This window comes from Dromaius novaehollandiae, chromosome 5, assembly GCF_036370855.1.
Source record: "Dromaius novaehollandiae isolate bDroNov1 chromosome 5, bDroNov1.hap1, whole genome shotgun sequence".
NCBI classification, from domain to species: Eukaryota; Metazoa; Chordata; class Aves; order Casuariiformes; family Dromaiidae; genus Dromaius; species Dromaius novaehollandiae.
Genome location: NC_088102.1, coordinates 70,714,134 through 70,736,865, shown reverse-complemented (window position 1 = coordinate 70,736,865; position 22,732 = coordinate 70,714,134). Strand labels below are relative to the sequence as shown.

The window sequence follows — 22,732 nt, the reverse complement described above, 5'->3', positions numbered from 1 at the left end:
GGACCCCTCTTCAGAACCCACTGGCCAGTTTAAATGTCATCCATGTAAGGGGGGAGCAATGAACTACTCCACTGTTCAGCAACAGCAGAGTAAATAACCAGAATCATCCTTTTATCTCTCCTAGGCACCATGGACACAAGACAAGCTTTTGAGAAAAATTTAACGATAGAACTGAGCAAGAAATATTAAAATATAACAGGTTTATGCTTTTTCCTGGAACAATCTCAGTAATGGAACTAAAGTAATCCTTCTTTGAGGCTACCGTTCCGAGAGTGATAAAGGTGTAAGAACAGCAAAGTTTTCAAGAGAATTGAGTTAAGCACCCAGTTCAGGTGTACTAACAGGCAGCTAGGTTTCTATTAAAATAAAGCGGCATCCAATTTTCTTTTTCTACATTCCTGTCAAGTGGAATACATTCCCACTGTCATTGTGAATTATCCTTCTGTCTAGAGTTTAGATTTGTAACCAATTTGTGTTCTTTGCTTTTTGTCCCTCTCAAAGACACATGTTCATTAAGAGAATGGTCAGAAGAAACAGGACAACTGTTGATGAGTTCATTCTCTTGGGAATCACAGATATTCCAGAGCTGCAGGTCATTCTTTTTGTGCTGTTCCTTCTGATCTACATCACCACCTTGGTGGGGAATCTGGGCATGATTGTGTTAATCAGGCTCGACTCTCGACTCCACACCCCCATGTACTTCTTCCTCTGCCATCTCTCTCTGCTAGACTTAGGCAATTCCTCAGCAGTTGCTCCCAAAATGCTGGTGAGCTTCTTTGCAGAAAAGAAAGCCATTTCTGTGCTAGGGTGTGCAGCTCAGATGTACTTCTGTGCAGTGTGCGTAGTCGCTGAGTGCTACCTGCTGACCGCAATGGCCTATGACCGGTACGTGGCCATCTATAGCCCTCTGCTCTACAGGGTCACCATGTCTCAAAAGGTCTGCGTTCAACTGGCTGTGGGATCCTACGTGATAGCCCATGTGAATGTAATAGCGCACGTCAGCTCAGTGTTCAGCTTGCGCTTCTGCGGCCCCAATGTCATCAATCATTTCTTCTGTGACATTCCTCCGCTACTGAAGCTTTCCTGCTCCAGTACCACTCTCAACGAACATGTGCTTTTTGTCTTTGTTACCTTTGTTGTACTCAGCACTGTAATGTTCATCCTTGTCTCTTACGGTTATATCCTCTCAACCATCATGAGGATCCACTCCCCAGAGGGCAGGTACAAAGCTTTCTCCACCTGCGCCTCACACTTCATATCAGTTTCAGTTTTTTATGGGACTATGATCTTCATGTACCTCCGCCCCAGTTCTAGCTACTCCCTGGACCGGGACAAAGTGGTATCCATTGCCTACACCCTGGTCATCCCCATGCTGAACCCCCTCATCTACAGCCTGAGAAACACAGAGGTGAGGGCTGCCCTCAAGAGGCTCCTAGAAAGAGTTTCTGTTTCCTTTCAGAAAAAATCAAGCTGGTAAAGGGATGCCATAAATTAAACTAAATTTCAAGAATGTCCAAGTCTATTTTGTCTCCTTTTTGCTACTGACCATTTAAACAAAAAGGCAACAGGAGAAAACAGCAATCATGAGGACCTAAATGCCTGCGGGTGTCATTGCTGCCAAGAGCTAGCGAGCCACTGCCTCCTTTCTACCCTGTCAGGATGTAGCTATACTGTTTGATTTTACCCTTTAATCTTAGTCCACTAATTGTACTCAGAGCCTCACCTGCTCTCCTTTCCCACATGCCATACTTCAAAGATGTCTTACTCCTGGTGTCACTCCATAAGGAGCTGTGTTTCTCAGATGGAGAAGCATCCCTCACATTATTTAGTTCCTCTTCGGACACAATGACAGATCTTCAAGAGGGAATGATGGGGCAAAGATCCAGATCCTCATGAGTGTTTGCTAAGAATAAAACCAAGCTAACAGGTGTGATACCAGAAGCATTTCCAATTGGCAGTATATGACCACAACTGTTGAGTTTGCAGAAGCCAAGTTTAACATTACGAATGGTCAATGCTCATTTTAAGTTGAAATAAATGAAAGCTGCACATGTGCATTCCCCAGATAGGGTTGAGCAATCAGACGCAGCTTGATGCAATCAATTCTAATACATGACATCTTTGGCTGAAGGTCATCATCCAGATTTGGTAACTAAGGGAAAGTCAGTGGTAGTGAGTAAACAAGAAAACAGCCCTGAAGGAGAGACACTTTTATTGGTTGTTCTAAAGCTGACTGGAAACCTTCATAGACTGACAGCTCCTCATTTCAATAAAATTGCAGTACTACTTGGAGATAATTTGACTTTGTGGAGGTCTGAAAGCAAGGAGATTTTGGGGTTTTGGTTTTTTACTAGGATCCTTTACTGACACAGGAAATCCATCTAGTTTAAAAACTAGGGAAAAAAATTTGCAAGTCCCAGCTATGGGTTTAAATGGAAAATGTTATCTATGAGGGGTCACCACTCTCTCAAATATGTATTCACTAGCAGAACCAATGCCAGTGCAGACCACATCACCCAAAGCCCCGAGGGAACAGCAGAGAAAAAGGATGCGTTTTGTCTCAAAATGCTCACAGAGAAGCTCTTTTCATGCACCACACTTAGGAGGAATCACCTTAAGAGAGGCGTATTTCACCGCTTTGATAATAAAGTGAGCAGAGGCAAGTAACTATGAATTGCACGTCTCCATTGTAGATGCACAAAACCAGGGACATGGATCTTATCCATGTAGAAACATCAGAGTGTTTCAGACCGACCTGCAGCTCTATCTTCACCTTAGAAAAGGTAAAAGTATTTAGGAGCCCCTGGCCTGAGGTTAAGCTGACTGAACAGAACATGAGAGATGACTGGACAAGGCATGAGAAACCACTGGCTGTAACAAACAGTGTGAGAAGCTGACAAAATAAGAGCGATGGATGGCCAGATTTTCACTGGTGATTCAGAAGTTGTATGAGAGATGGCCAGACTTCAACATGATTGAAGAGGAGTAGTAGGGACCCTTTGAGGAGCAGACCCTCACAAGGCCAGCAGTGCCTAGGAACCATATCAGTAACACCACATAAGGCCTAGATTACTTAGGTGGTGGTATCAGGAATAGCAGATTTGGGTGCAGATGTAGCAAAACTAGAGTCAATTGGGGGGGGAGTGTTTGGGAGGAGGCAATGGTGGAGAAACTGGGGCATCACCGTGGATTGGAGAAGAGCAAGTAGGGGAAAAATGGAGATAAGAGGTTAACCCAGCATCCTGGGTGAGAAAGGAGGTTAAAGGGGACCAGTTGCCAGTCAGTTTGTCAGGCTAAGCCCAGTGCCTGACCACTGCAGCCATTCCCATCTTCTTAAAAAAAAACTGTACTCTTAGCTATGCACTGAGGGATCGGTGCTTGGCCTCACTACCAGCTGGACCTGGGAACAGCCTAGCATCCATCATGCTGGGAAGGAGAACTTGCCCAGGTCCCAAGGCTCAATGGACCCAGCTCCCCGAAAAGTAATTCAAAGTAAGAGACTTGTGAGGCAACAAGCTGAGGGAGACAGTGAAGTAACTGGAACTTTACACCAGGCTTTTTGTTTTCAGATCCAGGACATCCCCCAAAAGACCATTCTCTGTACCGGACTTATGCTACAAAATAAGGCAGAGACTTTAGAGTCCAATTAATCTGTTCCTCTTCATGACCGTTAGTTCTCATTTCAAAACAGAGGTAACCTTTTGTCTTTGTGACTGCTTCTGCTAGCAACTGGGACTTAGAGCTGAGAGATACAGAAAGAGATCCAGTAATGACTACATACTGGGGATAAGCAATGCAATTATTTCACCATACAGTCAGCTGGGACAGTGAGCTGGATGAAAACCATCTATCCAAAGGGCCATGCAGCAAGGGCAGAAAATGCATACACCTAGTAGGATGAGGGCTCCTCGTCATCTATACTGCACCCGATAGGCTGGAAATAGAAAGAAAACAGCTTCAAGGAGAGATGGAGCAGAACATCAGAGCTCAGCCCTGAATCTGATCTACAAGAAGCTTTATGAAAAAAAAGAAAGAGACTTAATACTGAAGATATTCAGGGATATTTCATACCTGGGTTAGACAGGCTGAGTTGTATTTTCCTTCAGCATTTAAGGGTGTTTAGAAGTAGAGGCACATTCACACAACAGGTCCACACTGCTACTATCCGGCAGGGGAAGGGACAGGGAGCCAAGGGGACCCCAGATCAAGCAGTGCCCTTCCCAGCAGGGCACAGACCCACAGGGTCCAGGCACAACAGGCTGAGCCAGAGGCTGGTGACAGGGTCTGTTGACCGCCTCAGGCATGGCAAGCAATAAACCATGTCTAAGGTCCATTTAGGGGGTCCCATCAGGAGCAAAAGAGAACCAGAAACAGGGACAAAGCTACGACATACATCTGAGGGATCCATCTAGGAGATGAGCTAGCTGCAGTGCAAGTCCATGGTCTGTCCAGGAGGCAGAGAGAGGACTGGAGACAGGCACACCTATGACACAGCTCAGGAAGGGGCTGAAGGCCTTGAGCTGAGCCTAAATGGGACTCCTGAGCCCATGGGCAGGGGGGCTTAGGTGAGGGTGGCCAGGGCCATTAAGGTCTATTAATGCCCTCAGAGCCCTGACAACTTCCAGCTAGGTCAGGAAATAGTAGCAGGAAAGCTGAGTTTTGATTGACTAGTACTAGCAAGAGAGTGAATCTCTGTGAGAGAAGTGATCCTTCTGGAGAAGTCAAGGAATCCATTAAGACTCCATTGATGAGGGCTGTCCTGGGGCGTTTAACCCCTCCTTTTGCATTCCAAGTTGAAAGAATTAAACACGAACCTCACTCTGAATCACCAGAACCATCATCTTATGTGATAGTAAGTCTTCAAGGATGCACAACTTCTCAAGGAGAGGAAATATATTTTATAATATCTGAAGATGCAAAGTACCACAAGGTAGTAAACACTACTCTGTGTGCATGTGTGTGTGTGTGTGTGTGTGTGTGTGCACATTTACATGGGTGTATGTGCACAGTCTGAGGTGAATGATAGTTACTTATTAGTCTTTAATCTCCTTGTTCTCGGTGTATATGTTGGCCCTATGAATTGCACCCAGGCACCGCATCTAAACAGTTCATCTCGTATTTTATGTGCACAAGTATTGAAGCAAATGAAGAAAACTTTCTTTGGAAAACAGCATACTTAGATGAAACAAGCTATCACAGCAAAGTGTTATTAGAGTCACTCTGCTAACTTCTTTAGTAGGAGTTTTTGGTTTGAAGTTTTGAATGTCTTTGGTTCCAAATTTATATTCCTCCATGTATACAAGGAAGGTGGTCATGACAGGTATATGCACCTTTTGTATACGAAACATATAGAGGAAATGAAGGAGAGAACAGCACTAAAACACTGAACCTAACTCTTCTTGATCCCCAAAGTCTTGGAATAACTCTAAAGTCATTCCACATATACCACAAAATGAATTTCACAACCAGATAGTATTTTTAAGGAATAAAATAAATCATTCACAACCTCTTCTCCACTGTGAGTTTTCAAATCTGACAACATACAAAAGACAGATGGGAAATGCTGCCCTGGTTGCCTTGCAAACAATGAAGAAAAATACATTTCTAATATATTTGATTTTTCTTGAGGAAAAAAAATCTCTTTTACCTTAAGAAACCCCTTCTCCACAGCAAATCACTAAGTGAGCCATGGGATTAATATTCACAACTGCAGTGTATTCTTGTGCTCTGGTTGTACATTTTGATTAGCACACACTTTCTAAGAGTACAAGGCATTGCTATGAGAAATGACTTATAGCAGTGAGTTTCAGAGTGGCTCAGGAGACATTAAACAATCCACAACTGGTCTATGTAATTATATTAAGCAGTAAAAGTTAGTGTCTTTGTGCTGGTGTCATCTGAAGTTAACAACCACAAAGACACATGCAAAAAATTTTGAAGGCTCACCCGGAATTTCAGGAATCCCTGATATTTGGGATTAGACAAGTGAAAACACTTCATTTTCATCCCTCAGTGGTTATGTGAGATTAGCCAGATATGAAAACAGATTAAGTCTGATTTTCAGTGGCAAATGTGAAGTGCACACCTTCCAGTGATGACTAGTGTGGGGATTTCATTGACATAGGGTCCTTTTCTCACTTTATTTTGAACCCCCCTTATTTTATTCAACTACAAGGATGATTTTTTTATGAGAGAGAAACTGGTTTCAGAAATCCAGCTTCTCCTCCCAACATCCTGGTGCAAAAGCGCATGCCAGAGAAGACTTCATTTGTGGAGATGCGAGCAAGCAACTGCAGAGAAGTCAGGACTGGAAATATTCCCGAAGCACTGTGAAAAAAGGCTCACCGGACAGAGTTTGCCAACATTTTACCACCCGTTCCAGCTGGCCCTTCAGTGACAGCACTGCCTGTATCCTCACCCTGCTATTCTCGCTGGGCAGCTCCACTTCTGGGAGTGTGGGAATAGCTCTGCAGCGGGACACCAGGCAGCCAGCCCAGGGGTATCTATTTCTGAGAACAGCCAGAAATAGATATTCAGAGAAAGAATATAAGAAAGCGGATGAGTATAATACGATCCATCTCTGATGTACTTTTCCCGCTCTGTCAACAAGCAGCTTATAGGGCAGAGAATCACCGGTGAGAATGAGAAAATGGATAGGACAAAATCACAGCTCTGGGACATCATTCCCCTTCCTACTGTTGTAGCCATTTGGCCACAGGACCGACGAAGTGAACAGGTGTCTGTGTTTTTGAGGAAGGCTTTGGATGGGCACTTAGCTCCGAAAGAGGGTTATAGGTGGTGACTTCTCCTCAGGGATAGGTGCACCCCTTCCTCCTGATTGAAGATGCTTATATTCCTAAGGGAAACTGGACCTAAATGACTGTCTGCATCAGATATGTCTGTTCCCAGTATTACAGCATCTGCACGCTCTTTTTCTAGCTACCTACTGCTCCTCATGTACAGGGAGCCTAAATGGCTAACCCAGAGAGGCAGACACTGTTAAGACTAGTGGGACTTAAGTCCAATGGATCCAACAAATCAACCTCTATAGGTGCGTGGATTTCTCTATTGACTAGTGGGGTAGCATAAAAGACTGGCTTACACTTTGAAAACTCAGTTTTACATGTGCCAAAGAGAGGTAGGATGAATCCCCTCCAAAATGACTGAGCCAGGCATGATTGCGCTGAAGGGATTCTCACTTCTCTTTAAGGCCCCAAAAGTTTGAGTGAACCTTTAGCACAACTCATCCAGAACTGACATGCAGTCAAAAATGTGTCATGAAACAAGCCCAGACTCCAAGCCCAAAGTTTTGTGGTTGAAACATCTGATGTTCCAGAAAAACCAAACGTTTACTGAATCAAAGACAGTTCTCTCCAAAACTCTTCTAGCTTCTTGAGACATCTGTCTTTGGTCCAGACAGACAGGAACTGGATGAATACCTGCTGCAAGGGGGAACCTCCTGATTGTCCATCCCACAGCCACCTTCCCATGCCACCAGCCTTTGTGATGAGTCATTTGACCAAATATAGGCACGTATCCTCACCTCTGCAGACAGTTGAGATTAATCACTCTCTAGAAGCGCTGATTCCTCTAAGTCGAATAAAAAGGAAGCACTGTTTCCCTTGTGCTCTGAAAGTCGCTATTTTCCCCCATTACACTGAGTTATTACCTTAGCCCTACCTACCTTACTTTTAGACATCTGATGAGGAGTTCACTTTATGAGATGCATCAGATTCTCCAGTTCCCGATGTCTTCAGATCAAAACTTGAGTACTGATGTGTTTCACCCTTCCAGAAGCCACTGGGCTCAAAGTTGGAATAACTGGATAAAATTCCATGTTTAGACAATCTTCTCCACATAAAAATCTACAGATCTATTTAAACATTTGGTCTCTTAAGAATTTCACCATAATGTACAGTTTACAAAAAGTCTTGAACAGAGAGGAAGCAATTTTAAAAACTTTTACCAAAACTACAGTTGTTTGTGATGTAAATAAAATTATACTTGGGTTTGTGCTTGCAAGAAGTAATTGCAATGTTACCTTTGGGACCACTTCCCTTCGGCATTAAAATTATTGTGTCTGTGTCTCAGTAGGAAAATTCTGAAACGATGTGATTTCAATTCTTCCACCACTTTGTTATTGCTTTAATGAGTTAAATCTTTGGGAAAGACCAAGCCACTCCGCATTTATTTCTCATCTACAACTATCTGACACATTTCTTCTTGAGATTTTTGTGTGTGAGAGAGAGATTTCCTTTTGATTATTTTGCTATCAGTACTGCTGTTACGGATGGGTTTCAACCTTTGCGCAGACGGAGTGTTTTCAGGTACGGAAAAAGCATTCTTTAGTTCTACAGATCTTGACCACTGAGATGTGTCAGGATGCTTTCAATGTGTTTTAGTCTGTATGAGAATTCACATGGGTCCGATGTATGTTTGTCACTGATGGTGGATAAGCCATGAGGAGATGATAGTTACTTCAGGAAACATCTTTTAACCTTGAGCGGAGTACTTAACCTTGTTTTTTGCCTACATTTTCCTCACCTACAAAGCAGATGACTCTCATCCTTTAAAGTGCTTTAGAATCAAAAGACTGAAAGTTCAGAGCTGCTATATATTCATGTCAATAATATGTTATAAGGAAAGGATGTTCAAAAATTGGTAAGTGACTTAGGAGTGCAAATCTCACGTGCACAGAACATTTTCTTGTGAGCCACTTACTCTCGGATACTCCAAAGTATTTAGAAAATGAAATCCTAAGGACAATTCCACTCTACTAATTTATACTATTGCTAGAGTAGATTTCCTTCCCTGTTCCCAGAGGCTTACACAGTTTTCGTATCCTGAGGGTTTCTTTTTTAATGTGGTATGATATACATCTGAAACATGACCATAACTTGTTTATTGAAGGCAAAATTTAATTGTTCTGTGCCTACACAATGTTGTGGTGTAATTGTAAATGCCTGAACAGTCAGAATTTGAAGGTAGCTGTTCCTGTTGGCACAGGCTTTAAAAAGCTTGTGTGTATATGTGCTTAAAAGAATGAAAGAGAGATCATACTGCAAGTTCTGCATCAATGTTAAGATACTGAATTTCACACTACTCAGGTTCTCATAGTTGGCATCAAAGCTGATCAAGAGTCCACCTGGTCTAGAGAGTTCATGTCTTAAATAAGGATAGGATTAATCTCATTAAACATCAGGGATCAGACTCACCTCACCTAACTTTAGGTACCTATATGAGATGAGCTGCTTGCCACATTCACACAGTTGTCAGTGAAGATCTAGTTGAGTTGGTCAACAGAGTCTAAAGAACAATTCATTTCTTTCTAAAAATGTTAGAGGAATCGCTCCTTCAACCCTACTGACCACATCTTCACTGACTATAATGGGAGTTAGACAATTGGCTTAAATATACACAGGGAACCAGGCTCAGGTACCTGTTGTCACTTTAGACAGCACAGGACATCTCACTGGGATCCAGAAGCAGCTCCAGATAACAGAAAGTCTCCTGCAGCACTTGTATCATATCTGCCTGTCCCATACAGATGTCTTGGATACAATAGCACATCTAAAATGGCAAGAGACATCAATGCTTAGGCACCTTAATCCCGCCTTTAAAGTCAGGAGAGGCACCTGGCCATCGCTGACTGAAAGATAGGTGGTGGGCAGTCCAGGTCCCTTGGGCTGCAGTGGAGACAGAGGCGTCTGGTTGTGCTGAGTGGGATGATAGCTCAGCCACTGCCTCAGGTGCTGATCCTGGGCTGAGCTAATCCACCTCTTAGATGTGAGCTTCTTACGAGTATTTCTTCACCTCCCCACAAGAACAGTTTGCCTTGCAGACGTGCTTCATTTATCAACACTTTCCATTGACAGTGTATTTGCTAATTCAGGTCTTTTCGGTCTTAAGCACAAGGGACAGGTTTCAGTTTCAGGTTAATGCATACGATTTAGGCATCTATATATAGGCATACATATGCATGCTACGCACCTGTATTTCTATTATAGTCAGTGAGGCACAAGTCAAGGGAGCCCAAGAGGCCACTCAGCTTCTCAGGGGCAGCTGAGGTACCTAAAGTCATCAGCTACTAGCTGGTCAGCTGAATCACTCCTCAGAGTCCACTGACTGTATTGAGTAGCATCCTAGTTGCCTGGTGCTACGTGGGACACCTTGGTGTGACCTGTCATTTGTCCAGCTTTCATTCCAGGGGAGCACAGGTCTCCCAACATCCGTGCGTCATATCTGATAGCCACCTGCAGATGCCCCAGATAACCTACAGCATATCAAATGGCATTTATTTGTGTCTTCCACAGCATTATTAATGCAGGCGTTCTGCTACTCTCCTTTTACTGCGCAAAGATCCAGGATCCAACAACTATGAGCATATTACTCCAAAACTTTCAAATCATGATGAATGCTTAAGTAACTCTTGGACAACATAGTGGAAAGACAGAAAATGAACATTAGAAGATACAGCAATGAGAATGCCACAAAATCCTAGATGTATAACTTGGTTGGTCATATTGCTTTGTTAAGTATGGTCTGTATGTTGAATATTTTGGCTTTACTGCAGAAAAAGGATAAGGATCTAGGCATACTTGTCTGATAACGTAGAGTTTTGCTATAATGAAAGTGTTTGAAGGCCAGTTTCACTGCAGAGGTCTTTCATGTTACTTCCCATATTAAGAAAGAATATTAAGAAGTAAGCTTTTAATGCTGTCTTTTGATCTAACACATTTTTTTATTATTTTTTAAGGAAAAAAAGAGTCAGTCTGTTGGGAATTAAAATTCATAAATTAGGTATTCTTCTGTTAAATGTAATTAAACCACAACCACTATGAACTGGTATGCAGCTAAATCTACCATGAGAAAACGTCAACATTTTCTTTTCATTTCATTTCCCTACTGAATACAAAATGGACGCTACGCTGCATCTGCAATACATGATTTTCCATGGTAGATTCTTTCCCCCTTTCAGGGAGTGAAATACGAGCTACTGTTACACTTTTCTTGCAACAGATTTGAGCTGATTTTGTTACTATTTCTTATCTTGACAGCTAAACCATTGGAAGAATAATGGCCAAGGAAAACCAAAGCATAGTGACACAATTCATCTTTCAAGGCCTTTCCAGCCAGCCAAGGACACAGACTGTTCTTTTCATAGTGTTCCTGGTTTTTTATCTGTTCACAGTGGTTGGGAACACCATGATCATTACAGTGATCAGAGCCAATCACCAGCTGCAGTCACCCATGTACTTTTTCCTTGCCAACCTATCTTTCTTAGACATCTGCTATGTCTCCACCAACATCCCGCAGATGCTGGTGAACCTCTTGACCAAGAGGAGGACCATTTCTTTCCCTGGCTGTGCTGCTCAGATGTATTTCTCCCTGGCTTTTGGCATGACAGAGTGTATCTTGCTTGCAGTCATGGCCTATGACCGGTACATGGCAATATGTCAGCCCTTGCACTACACCATCGTCATGAGCAGGAAGCTTTGCTCTCACATGGTTGCGGCTTCCTGGACCAGCAGCCTGCTGAGCTCCATGGTCATCAACAGCCTCACCCTGAGGCTGCCCTTCTGCGGGCCTGACACCTTGAACCATTACTTCTGCGAAGTGCCAGCCGTGCTGGCCTTGGCCTGTGCCGACATCGCCCTCATGGAGATGGTGGTCTTCACCTTCAGCATCCTCATCGTCTTCATCCCCTTTCTCCTGATCATCATCTCCTATGGCCGAATTCTTTTGACCATTTTGCAGATTCAGCCTGCCCATGGGCAATCCAAAGCCTTCTCCACCTGTGGATCCCACCTGATGGTGGTAACCATATTCTACGGGACAGCCATCTGCATGTACATGAATCCTAAGTCAAGGTCCCCACGGGACGGGGACAAAGTAGTGGCAGTGTTTTACACTATTGTGGCCCCCATGCTGAACCCCCTGATCTACAGCCTCAGGAACAAGGACATGAAGTGTGCTTTGAGAAGGGCAATCAGTAGACACAAATCCCTGTTTATCTGAAGAGTCTACAAGGGTGGTAGTATTTAATCCAGCTCTGAGCTGAATGATGTGCTCAGATGAGGTTATTTCTCTAATTGCAATTATTGCTTTAGATTTGTTTTACAAAGGCTGAGATAAAATGTGCTAAATTCAACAGGGCCTAACAAAAAGAAATTACATACATATAACTTTCTAAATAGCTTTTGGAATTTGGCTTAAAAAAATAAATAAAGACCTGTAGACACTGTCACTTCAGCCTGTCTCAAGACAGTAATTCATCTAAAGTAGAAATACAAAATACGAGCAAAGGTAAGCCATGCTAACATTAACTACTGCTGTGATTTCTCTTCAGACTTCCAGATTTGTCAACCTCTATTGTATTGTTCTGTGTTTTGTCACAAGTGTAAGGAAGTGTAACAGCCTCACTTCTCATTTCAAGGTTTGGTTGAAGACTGCTATGGCTGGTTAGCAAACAAAACTGCCATCTCCAATAAATGACGCAGATGTTTGCAACTAGTATTTATTTCCTTGTGCTGTGGGTATTCTCTCAACCCTGCTTCTGCAACCGACTTTGCTACTTCTGCATCTGATTTCTGCCTGTTTAATTTCCTCTGTGTTTTGGTCCAACTCTGAATCCTGATGGGGCAAGAGCCTTCAATTCTACTGCGTCGTGTGGACAGTTGACCAATGGCTTTTCATTTTCCGATCTGAGTCGGGTAGAATCAGACATGAGTCTCAGAGAGGGATTTTCTTTCTTTAACTCAAGACAGATCTTCTTTAGGTTTCAAGTAACCCAGGCAGTATGAAGAATATTTCAAAATACCCCTGAAGTTACTGACAGTTAAATTAGCCTTTTGGAAGATGTGCTTTGTGCTCATATTCCTGTAAAACTGGTGGCGGGGGGTTTCCCCACATAATAGCCTTCTCAGTCACAGGCAACTGTGCCTCCTTCTTTCTGTGGTGTGGATTTATTTCTTACTCAGTGACATTATAGCCAAGATCTGGGTGCCACAACATGCCTGCATTAGGATTTGCCTGCTCTGAAGACCTGCAAAGTTATTCCAACTTTTAGATCTAAATCACCCACTGGATATAGAGGGAGTTTGCCTCTCCGGTGACCAGGCTTCCTCATTTAGTCATATCACTTCAATGATTAAATTTAGATGGGAATAATTCAAACCTAGAGGAACCTACAGAAAGTTCTTGCCCTGTGGAGTTTAAAGTCTAAATAAACCAATGCTGGAAAAAGAAAGCAAGCACAAATCCCTATGGCATCTCTTAAGACATGTACAGTCAAAGCAGACAGAGTATCTTTAAGGGAAAAATCTTATCTTCTCCCTTCAATCTTGTGGCAAGAAGTGTTCTTTTCTAAGAAGTTATCACCTGGCACAAATCTGCCTGGAAGATGTTCTCCTGGTAGGTGATCCGGAGGGCAACCTACATATTTGGCAAAAACCTGAAACACAGGCCAAAATTCATGACTGTAAGGATGACCAAAATGGCATCATCCCACCTCAATTCACCACAAAGGCTGGGCAAGACAAACTGATACTGAGCATTAGATAGGTGAAAACAGTGATGAAATCAATCTAACGGCAAGGTTTTGAACAGTAGGTCTTCTTCAGCAATACATGTAAAATCACTGTCAGTTATGGTACTCTATGAATACATGCCTCAAAAGTACTATGATTTTGATGGAAGTTTTGGGCAGTACAGCCAGCGAGAAATTTTTTGAGGATCTCTTAAAATAATCTGTTATTCCTGATGTCAGTGTTTGTCAATAATGTAGTTCTCTTCCCATAGAAGGAGCCTAGACCACTAATTTCATATTTCATAGGCTAAGCCCTGTGAATCCCACCGTTCTTTGTCATAGTGCAGCTCTGCTACTATGTGAGTAATAGGTGTCAACACTACTGTACTCAAGGGAGTAAAGAAAAGTTTGTTTTAGGTGCCTTAGGAACATTTAGACTGATCCGTGGATTGTGGTATCTACTTTAAGATAAAGCTAAGCAGCTGGATGACTCAAGCACCTAAATCCTACCTAACTTGAGATTTAGGTGAAATTTAGGGTAGCCATGTTTGGCCCTCTTGTATACAAGAGGCAAATGGACAGTTTCTTTGCCTCCATGATAACACCCACAAAAAATTCTCTGGCAAATTTCTTTCAGATGGCCTGGTCGGCTCTGATTTGTTTCCATCATTATTTTCCTCAAGGAACTGTGGCTGTACTTGCTATTCCTCTCTCTGGTTGTCTCCTACCTCTTCCAACAACTATGCTGAAAAAAGTAGGTGTATTAAGGAAAGCTGGGATATGTTCACAGAATATAGAAAGCCCGAAGAGCTCTGGAAAGTCTAATTCTAGGACACATGGACAAAACAAAATTTAATTAGCGTGGGCAATCATATATTTACTCAACAAACTCTTGTCAGAAACATTCTGTTTATCTGAACAATGTACCCAAGAGCTGAAATTCTGTCTTTGGAGACCAGGTCTGAAAGGATCTCCAAAACAAGAGAATGGATAAGTGTCCCCAGTCATGCCAACATTTGGAAAGGTGAGAAAGTACCTCCTTCCTGTGCTTTGCCGGGTGAGGTAGCAGAGGGATTTTGCAGGAATCACATTATTGTTGCCTCTGTTCTGGCAATCTCTAATCAGTGCAGTGTTGGACAACTCGGTGGGTACAAAGGACAAAAAGGCTCCTCCTGGTAGGTGCTGCTGTGGTTGGGAAGACAGGAAGTTTAATTCTCCTGCCTGTTCAATGATTTACATAGCTTTTTTCCATTTGTTTTGAGAGCAATGATGGGTTTCAGCATGCCAGAGCTATCTCTTGTTAGTATTATTATTTGCGATTGCCCAATATCTTCACTAAAAAGAGAATCAGGAATTTTCTCAAGCGAAATTTTGGTGCTTCTTTCTTTTTTGGGGGCAGTGCGTAACCAGAGCTGCCCTAAGAAAACTAATTTTACTCCAGCCTGGTCCCATTTTCCTGCTGTCTGTCATTATGTTGCCTGAGTGGAAATAGAAGAGTCACCATATTAGGCCTGATCAAAAGTCCATCAAACCCACTGTCCAATCCCTAACAAACAACCAGCACCAGAAGCCTCCGAGGAACGTGCCAGGAAAACTGGATCAAGCATATGGAAAACTACAACAAAGCACAGCGGGATACAGCTGGCTTTCTGGTCTCCAAAGATGAGATTCGTCTCACATGTTTTTAAAAACCTGAAGTTAAGCATCTACGTCCAAGCTAGCTCCCTAGGCCATGAGGTGGTTCTCTGGGCTCCCTCCACAGTCAATGGGCAGAAAACTCTTTCTATACTATCATAAATGTCTGAATACCAGTGAATTCTCCATAAACCACTCTCAAAGTCCAAAAGCTAGACAGACATTTGTTTGCCTGAGATATAAAACAGCAGAGCAAAGGGCTCCTTGACCTGCTTCGAGCAGGGGTAGAAAAGCTTCAGAGGGATATGGAGAGGGCACGTCCGTGAAGAGCACGAGGCGTACCGCCGACTGGCTTGCCAGATGCGGGTCTGGGAAGCACAGCCCATTGTTTTCCAGACAATTCAGCTGCCGGACAAAAAGGCTCATTCATGGCCAGCATAAGACTGAGGGAACTCTGTCTGAACTCTGCAGCTGTAATAAAAAACATACCAGGCCCCAGCTGTTGCCAGAGGAATACATTGTTTGGATGTTTTGCGTGTGAATGGAAGACTAGGAAAATAGTTCTCATCTTAAAGTCTCGTTTATCTGAAAAGACTAATAATGGAAATATGCTTGGGGGAAAAAAAAGAAAGTAAAATACAAACAATGCTCTTACAGGCATCTGTGATGTGGTATTTGTTTCTATTTTTCTGCCTTTCTATCTGTCCAGGAAAACTGGCTCAGTTTAGACACCTATTTTAAGATGAGGCTAAACAACTAGTTTTTAAACTACGAAACTTAGGTAAGCTGAATTACAGTCTTTACAGATGCAGGTATGCCTATAATCTCCCAGGTATGCAAACACTTTCCCCTTTCCCCCCATCCAGATGATTGGTTTTTTTAACAACACACTAAAAATAGAGGTCATTCCAGATCTACAAATTGGTAATTATAACTTTCATGGTGTACATTCTATTTTAATGTTTGCCCACACAAAACAAAGCAAAAGCCTTAATAGGCAGTATCCATACTGATGCGGTTTCCTCTGCAAGCTAGTTGAAAGAGTCCCAGCATCAAGTTTTTTTTGTTGTCTTTTGAGGTGTTTCTGAGTGAGACTGGTGCTTCCTGGCCCTGCCTGAGGAAGATCACAGCACTGAATAAGCAGCTATTAGGAAGATGTTTTGAGTGAAGTTGATGCATCCTGATCCTGCCTGAAGGTCAAGGTTTGGAAACTGTGGTCGCTCATTAGTGTCCTAGCGCCAGAAGTGAGCAGTGCTAAGCTCCATCCCGCACAGGAGAAGACCTAACCAAGGGATAATCCCATCCCTGGCTCCTACCGCTGTACCAGGCATTGACAGCCTGAGCCCAGGTGCCCTCCCTGGAGAGACTCGTACTGGTCTGGGCTCTCCTACTACTGCCCCAGCTGTGGCTCTTGCCTTTCTCACTATGGTGCGAAAAGAAGAAACCCCAGAGCATTCAGTGATGTATCTTCAGCTGCTCTCCATCTCTTATGCCATGTAAGGTATAAAATAGATACGAGGACAGCTCCAGGTTGTCTGGGTTTCTGCTACCATATGCCACATTCATAGGTGGCCAGGTGAAAGATTGGGGTTTGACCCCTGGCCCTTGCTGGGGTGTGACCTGTTGGCATTTCCATGAACGAGCCTTTCTTTGCAGCCTTAGCAGAGACATGCGGTGCTGGCAGGCATTCCTACCACTCAGTGCCACCCTGCCCGTCCCAGACCAAGACTGTCCAGCCGCCCACCAGGGGCATTAGTTAGGCTCAGTTTATGTCAGCTGAGGGAGCCCAGAAGAATTAAGTTTGGACTAGGTAGCCTATGTACTGGAAAAACCCACATCTCCCACAGACTCCCCTGGAATAGCTGAAGCCCCTAGGATAGATGAGGCCTTTACCAGCTATATACAAAGACAAATGCAAAATTATTTAATACAAGGTAAGCCAGAAAAGGGGGAGCACAGCCAGAGCCAGACATGAGCCTTTCCTAAAGTAACCCAGGCTCCCATGATAGCTAAGGGACTTCTTAAATTTTTATTTGATTTTCTATGGAGTGAAAAACAGGCAAAGAGGAAGCATCTGATTAGCGAAAGCCAACAAACGCACAAGAACTGTACAAGTTAGTGAGAATAAGAGATGCCTTATTCTTTAATGAGGCCAAATGAGAGGCCTTGTCTAGCAGCAGGCAGAGGTAAGAGTTAAAGCTTGACCCACTGGAAGCCTCTCAGCTGGCCTGCGCTCTGAGCTCTCAGCAGCTAGGTGGTTAAATCTATTTCTATCGCAAATGACACTGCTTTCCTTCCCAAAACAAGGAGCTCGCTCTGGGGGCCAGCCACCCTTCCAGGAGTCATCAGCTTAACAAGTTCTTCTGGGCATTAGGAAGAAAGTCTCTAATGACCCTGAAACCTTCTTAGATAGCTCACAGTCAACTTATTTCATTCTTCCTAACAAGCCACTGAGGGACAACCTCCAAGAGACTAACAAGAAGGAAACTTTCTTCTTTGTTAATGGCAACAAACACTTTTAAAGCCATGTGGTTTGTCACAACTACCCCTGCCCTGAAGCCTGCGGTTAGAGAGCTTATGGGCCAGTGTGTTGGCATACGCCTCCCCAGCCCTCCACTCCATTGGTACAGAGGATACAACCAGAGGCTGAAGGAAAACAACTCCATGTACCTTGCCACCAGCAGCTGAGAAGGCAGCTTCGCCTGGCCACCAAAAGTTGGCAGAAGTCACTTAGCACCTTGCAGCAAGCGCTTGGCTCTTCACAGGGGCTGCAGCACGGAGAGCTAGAAAACTCAGGGTGAAGGAGACCCCCAGCACACTATACCCAAGCACCAGGGGCCAGTAATAGGGCCCATCAGCAACCCAACACCACAAGTGATGAACCAGGTACCGAGTCCATCCAGGGGCTCCCATCAGGAGCAAAAGGAGACAATCCAAGGGCAGAGACGAGCTACAATGTATGTTCAAAGGGTCCATCTAGGAGGGAAGCTACCTACTGTGCAGGTCTGAGGTCTATCCAAGAGACAAGACAGGAGCCAGTCACACCTACAAAACAGCTCAGAAAAAGGCTGAAAACCCTGGGCTGAGCTTAAATGAGGCTCCTGGATTATGTGCTGGGTGGAGGTCCAGGTGAGGCTCTTCAGGGCCATCAAGGCTTATTACTGCTCTCAGGGCCCTGACCCAAACAGCACTACTACCCCAGCTCATGAGTACTGACTGTGCTGGTGGTTCTTAGCTGCTTTCTGCTGCTTGAGGGGTTGAAGTCTGTGATGTGGCCTCCTCCATGGCCAGCTCCATCAGTAAAAGCATGGCTTGATCTGCAGCAATTCCAGGCTCATCCAGATGCTTTCCCACCCTCTCCCTCTTCAACACATGTCAAACCACAGTCCTCTCCAACACAGGGCTGATTGCTGGTGCAGCCTTGCATCTCTCTGAGATGAGGAGCTGCTTAACGACACTTCACCTTAATATGGTATTAAATGTGGTTAACATGTTAAAAAATGCTAAATGATGTGAAAAGCAGTACCAGTCCCAGTGCATTCAGCTATTCACACAAGCCCACATCTTGGCAGGCTTCAGGAAGTTGATAACCTTGCACCTCAGACTCAAAGGGGACATTAGCACCCAATTTCTCTTAAAGAACTTCATGGCATGGTGGTGCCTGCAAGCTGGGTCATCAGGCCCTACCCAGATGGCAAGGTAGCCTGTGTCCAGCTGAGCCACACGCTTGGTGCATGGGCAACGCTGCCCAGGACAGGCGACGTTCCCCTGTCACCCTCAAGGCATAGGGAGAGTCAAGAAACACAGAGCACAACGCAGGGACCTGCACCCTGAGGTGCTCTCAAAGAAGCCACGCACAAGAAGGCGCTGGGCAGGAGGATGGCAAATGAAATTCAGCATACCTATATATAAAGCAGTGCACAGGAGGAAATAAAGAACATTAACTTCAGCTCAGAGCCCCAGGTTTTGTACTTCATCGCTGTTTCATATTCTGTGCTGAGCTCAGGAAATGAAAAAGTGCCTCTGCCTCTCAATATAATCTAGAGAAGAACACTTACTTTAAGGGAAGACTCAGAATATGAATTTGAACAGCTCATTTAATGTGTTCTTTATGTATACAGAAGAGTAAACTCAGTCCAAGGACATGAATTTATACATTTAATATCCTGGAGAGTAGTGGTGGTCAACAAAACAGGTAGCGCAACACCTCATGATTCAGCCTAAAAATATTCAGATATATAAATGTAACATAAGTTTGTTCATCATTAATAAAAGTTTACATTTTATCATAGCTTTTAAAATAGTCTTCATTTAACACTGTACATTCAAATTCACATTCACTCAGCATATGCGTTCTGGAAGTACGGTCAGACTGCTTGACAAAAATGGAAAATAGAAACAAATAGTTTTGACGAATAGGAAAAAGAGATGGTACTAAGCAGCTGAAAAAACTTTTAGGGGAATTTCAATGTTCATATACTTTAAGAGAGTCTGTGACAAGACATATCATTCATAAAGCCTGTGTTCATGGAGGACTCTGTTTTATTTTTTCCTGCTGATATAATCTCATCCCATTCATTTCACCATTTTCTTCTCTTACTGCCCCTGTATCGTTTGGATTGATTACGTTACGTGCTGTTCTCTGGTGTTCCTACACATGTGCATACCTGCCACCGTGTGATGCCCTCTCCTCTCCGATCCTTGTCGTGACCTCCTGGTGCTATACTAGAAACATTATCATTGCACATTACTGAGGTAGTCATCAGTGTAGCTGTTCACTAGCATGGTCAACGGGAATACAAATCTTCCTTAGTTGCTTGGATAATGAGTCTCTGCCTCTCAGCTCTGTTATTAAGAGCAGCACGAAGTCTAGCTGGAGGCCAGTCACTAGTGGTGTACTCTGGGGTTGACACTGGCGCCAATACTGTTTGACCACTTCATTAGTGACCTGGATGATGGGACCAAATGCACCTTCAGCAAGTCTGTAGATGGTACAAAATGCGGAGGAATGGCTGATACAACACATGGTTGTGCTGTTATTCAGCGGGGCCTTGACAGGCTGGAGAAAGGAACAGAGAGGAACATCATGAAGTTCAACAAAGAGAAGTTCAAAGTCCTGCCTCTGGGGAGGAATAACCCCATGCACCAGGACAGGCTGGGGGCTGACCTGCTGGAGAGCAGCTCTGCAGAGAAGGACCGGTGGACAGCAAGTTGACCATGAGCCAGCAATGTGCTCTTTTGGCAAAGGCGGCCCACCAGCCTCCTGGGCTGCCTTAGGCAGAGCGTTGGCAGCAGGTCGAGGGAGGTGATCCTTCCCCTCTGCTCAGCCCTGGTGAGGCCACACCTGGAGTGCTGGGTCCAGGTCTGGGCTCCCCAGTACAAGAGAGACATGAAGCTACTGGAGCGAGGGCAGCAAAGGGCTGTGAAGGTCATTAAGGGAATGGAGCATCTTTCATACGAGAAGAGGCTGAGAGAGCTGGGACTGTTCAGCTTTGAGAAGAGAAAGCTCAAGGGAGATCTTATCAGTGTGTATAAATACCTGATGGGGGGAGGTAGGGAAGCTGGAGCCAGGCTATTCTCAGTGGTGTCCAGTGAAAAGACAAAATGAAATACAGGAAATTCTATTTAAACATAAGAAAAAACTTTTTACCGGGAGGGTGGTCAAGCACTGCAACAGGGTGCCCAGAGAGGCTGTGAATTCTCCATCCTGGCAGATATTCAAAGCCCAACTGGACACAGTCCTGAGCAACCCACTGTAGCTGACCCTGCTCTAAGTAGAGGGCTTGGACTAGACAACTCCAGAGGTTCCTTCCAGCCTTAACTGTTCTGTGATTTTGTGTGCATATCCACATCATCACCATCTCCAGCTCCTAAATTTACTTTTTGCTGTTTTTCACAGTGGCAATATAACCATTACATGGTGGGGGATAGAGTAACTGGATAAGAAGCTTGTTCTTCAGACAAGAAAGATGTAGCTATGTCACTGGGCACAATCAGTCTGATAGCTGACTAATTAATTTTCTAGTCCTAATCTATGAGGTTTCAAATACTTTTGGAAGCAGGAATCTCAGAGGCCTGTGTGAAACATTCTCTTTAAAGAGAGGGGGGAAAAAAAGGAAAACAATATAAAATAAGAATGACTTTCAAAAGTACATTTTCCTCCTGATAATATTGATCATGGCATGCTTCACTTCCTTGTTCCTCAGACTGTAAATCAAGGGATTCAGCATGGGGACTATAATACAATAAAAGATGGATGCAGTTTTCTTGCTCTCCGTTGAGTTCATTGAACTGGGTTGCATGTAATTGAAAGCGGCAGATACGTAGAAGATGATGACAGCTGCTAGGTGGGAGGCACAGGTGGAGCAGGCTTTGCGCCTGCCTGCAGCAGAGCGCATCCTCGCAATGGTCACCGCAATGCGGGCGTAGGAGGCAACGATGAGCAGGTTGGTCATGGTCATGTTGAAGCCCACGAACACAAACATCACCACCTCATTGAGCCACGTGTCAGTGGAGGAGAGCACGAACAAGGGGGGCCCGTCACAGTAGAAGTTATTGATGACCCGAGGGCCACAGAAGGAGAGCTGGAGCAAGGCGCTCGTGTGTACGACGGCATTCAGCAGCCCCGCGAGGTAGGACCCAACAACCAGGCGCGTGCAGAGGCCGGGAGACATGACGACCCCGTAGAGCAGGGGGCTGCAGATGGCCACGTAGCGGTCGTACGCCATGGCAGCCAGAAGGTAAATCTCAGCCGTGGCAAAAACAGCGTAGAAGTAAAACTGCGTGAGGCAGCCAGCAAAAGAAAGGGCCTTGTGTTTTTCTGAAAGGTCCAACAGCATTTGGGGGCTGATGGTGCAGGAATAGCAAATGTCTAGGAAGGACAAGTTACTGAGGAAAAAGTACATGGGGGTGTGGAGCTGGGGGCTGACCCTGACCAGCACGATGATGCTGAGGTTTCCCACCAGGGTCAGCACGTAGCTGCCCAGGAAGAGGGCAAAGAGGATGGGCTTCAGGTGTGGGTGCTCTGTGAGTCCCGAGAGGGTGAAGTGGGTCACCCTGGTGCAGTTCTCCTCATCCATTAGTACTGTCCTTAATCGCTGTGGAGAGACCTGGAAGGAAGACAGAAAGAAGTGCGAGAAATATGTGTTAACATCCTCCCTGTTGTCCGCCTTGAGAAAGCTCTCTCAGTATCTGAGACAGCGCGAGCAGAAGTCATGGACAATCAATAGATGCAAATTTCTTCCAGTGAACACAAGTCTAATCTGACAAACTCACAGTGCTTTATCTCACCTAATTGCCCAGGCTGCCTTTTTAATCAAAGATGAGAGAAATAGGCTCTCCTGAGTTCAGCATTCCTCTAACATATTCCAGCTGTCTAGCTTAGGAAGACATGATTCACACCCTTGAGGACAACCCTAGATTTTCTCAGTGCAAAAATCACCTTCCTTCCCCCCGGCTGTTTTCTCTCGCAGGCTCAACATCGGTGAGGTTTCCCTTGCTTTGGCTCATCAGACACTTTTACTTGCAGAGGCCCCCAGCCATGCTACCCTGTAGTGCCTTTCACTGGCT

At 44.3% G+C, this 22,732-nt stretch overlaps 2 protein-coding genes across 2 annotated transcripts; one reads left to right on the top strand and one right to left on the bottom strand.

Annotated features, from left to right (window-relative positions):
* The first annotated feature begins 520 nt into the window (after positions 1–520).
* LOC112991678 (olfactory receptor 2D2-like) lies at positions 521–12,018 on the top strand. The gene is made up of 2 exons (XM_026114336.2): positions 521–1,120; positions 11,086–12,018. The coding sequence occupies exons 1-2, from the start codon at positions 521–523 to the stop codon at positions 12,016–12,018; spliced, it is 1,533 nt and encodes a 510-aa protein (XP_025970121.2).
* A 9,288-nt stretch (positions 12,019–21,306) lies between these two features.
* LOC112991683 (olfactory receptor 5J3-like) lies at positions 21,307–22,242 on the bottom strand. Its single transcript, XM_026114342.2, has one exon. The coding sequence runs from the start codon at positions 22,240–22,242 to the stop codon at positions 21,307–21,309; it is 936 nt and encodes a 311-aa protein (XP_025970127.2).
* Between the last annotated feature and the right edge of the window lie 490 nt (positions 22,243–22,732).

What these genes read in the sequence shown, in the direction of transcription:
- LOC112991683 (XM_026114342.2), bottom strand. Translation starts at nt 22,242, where the DNA reads ATGGATGAGGAGAACTGCACCAGGGTGACCCACTTCACCCTCTCGGGA.
- LOC112991678 (XM_026114336.2), top strand. Translation starts at nt 521, where the DNA reads ATGGTCAGAAGAAACAGGACAACTGTTGATGAGTTCATTCTCTTGGGA. An exon ending in TCAACGAACATGTGCTTTTT is followed by an intron (nt 1,121 to 11,085) that starts GTCTTTGTTACC and finishes ATAATGGCCAAG; the next exon opens with GAAAACCAAAGCATAGTGAC.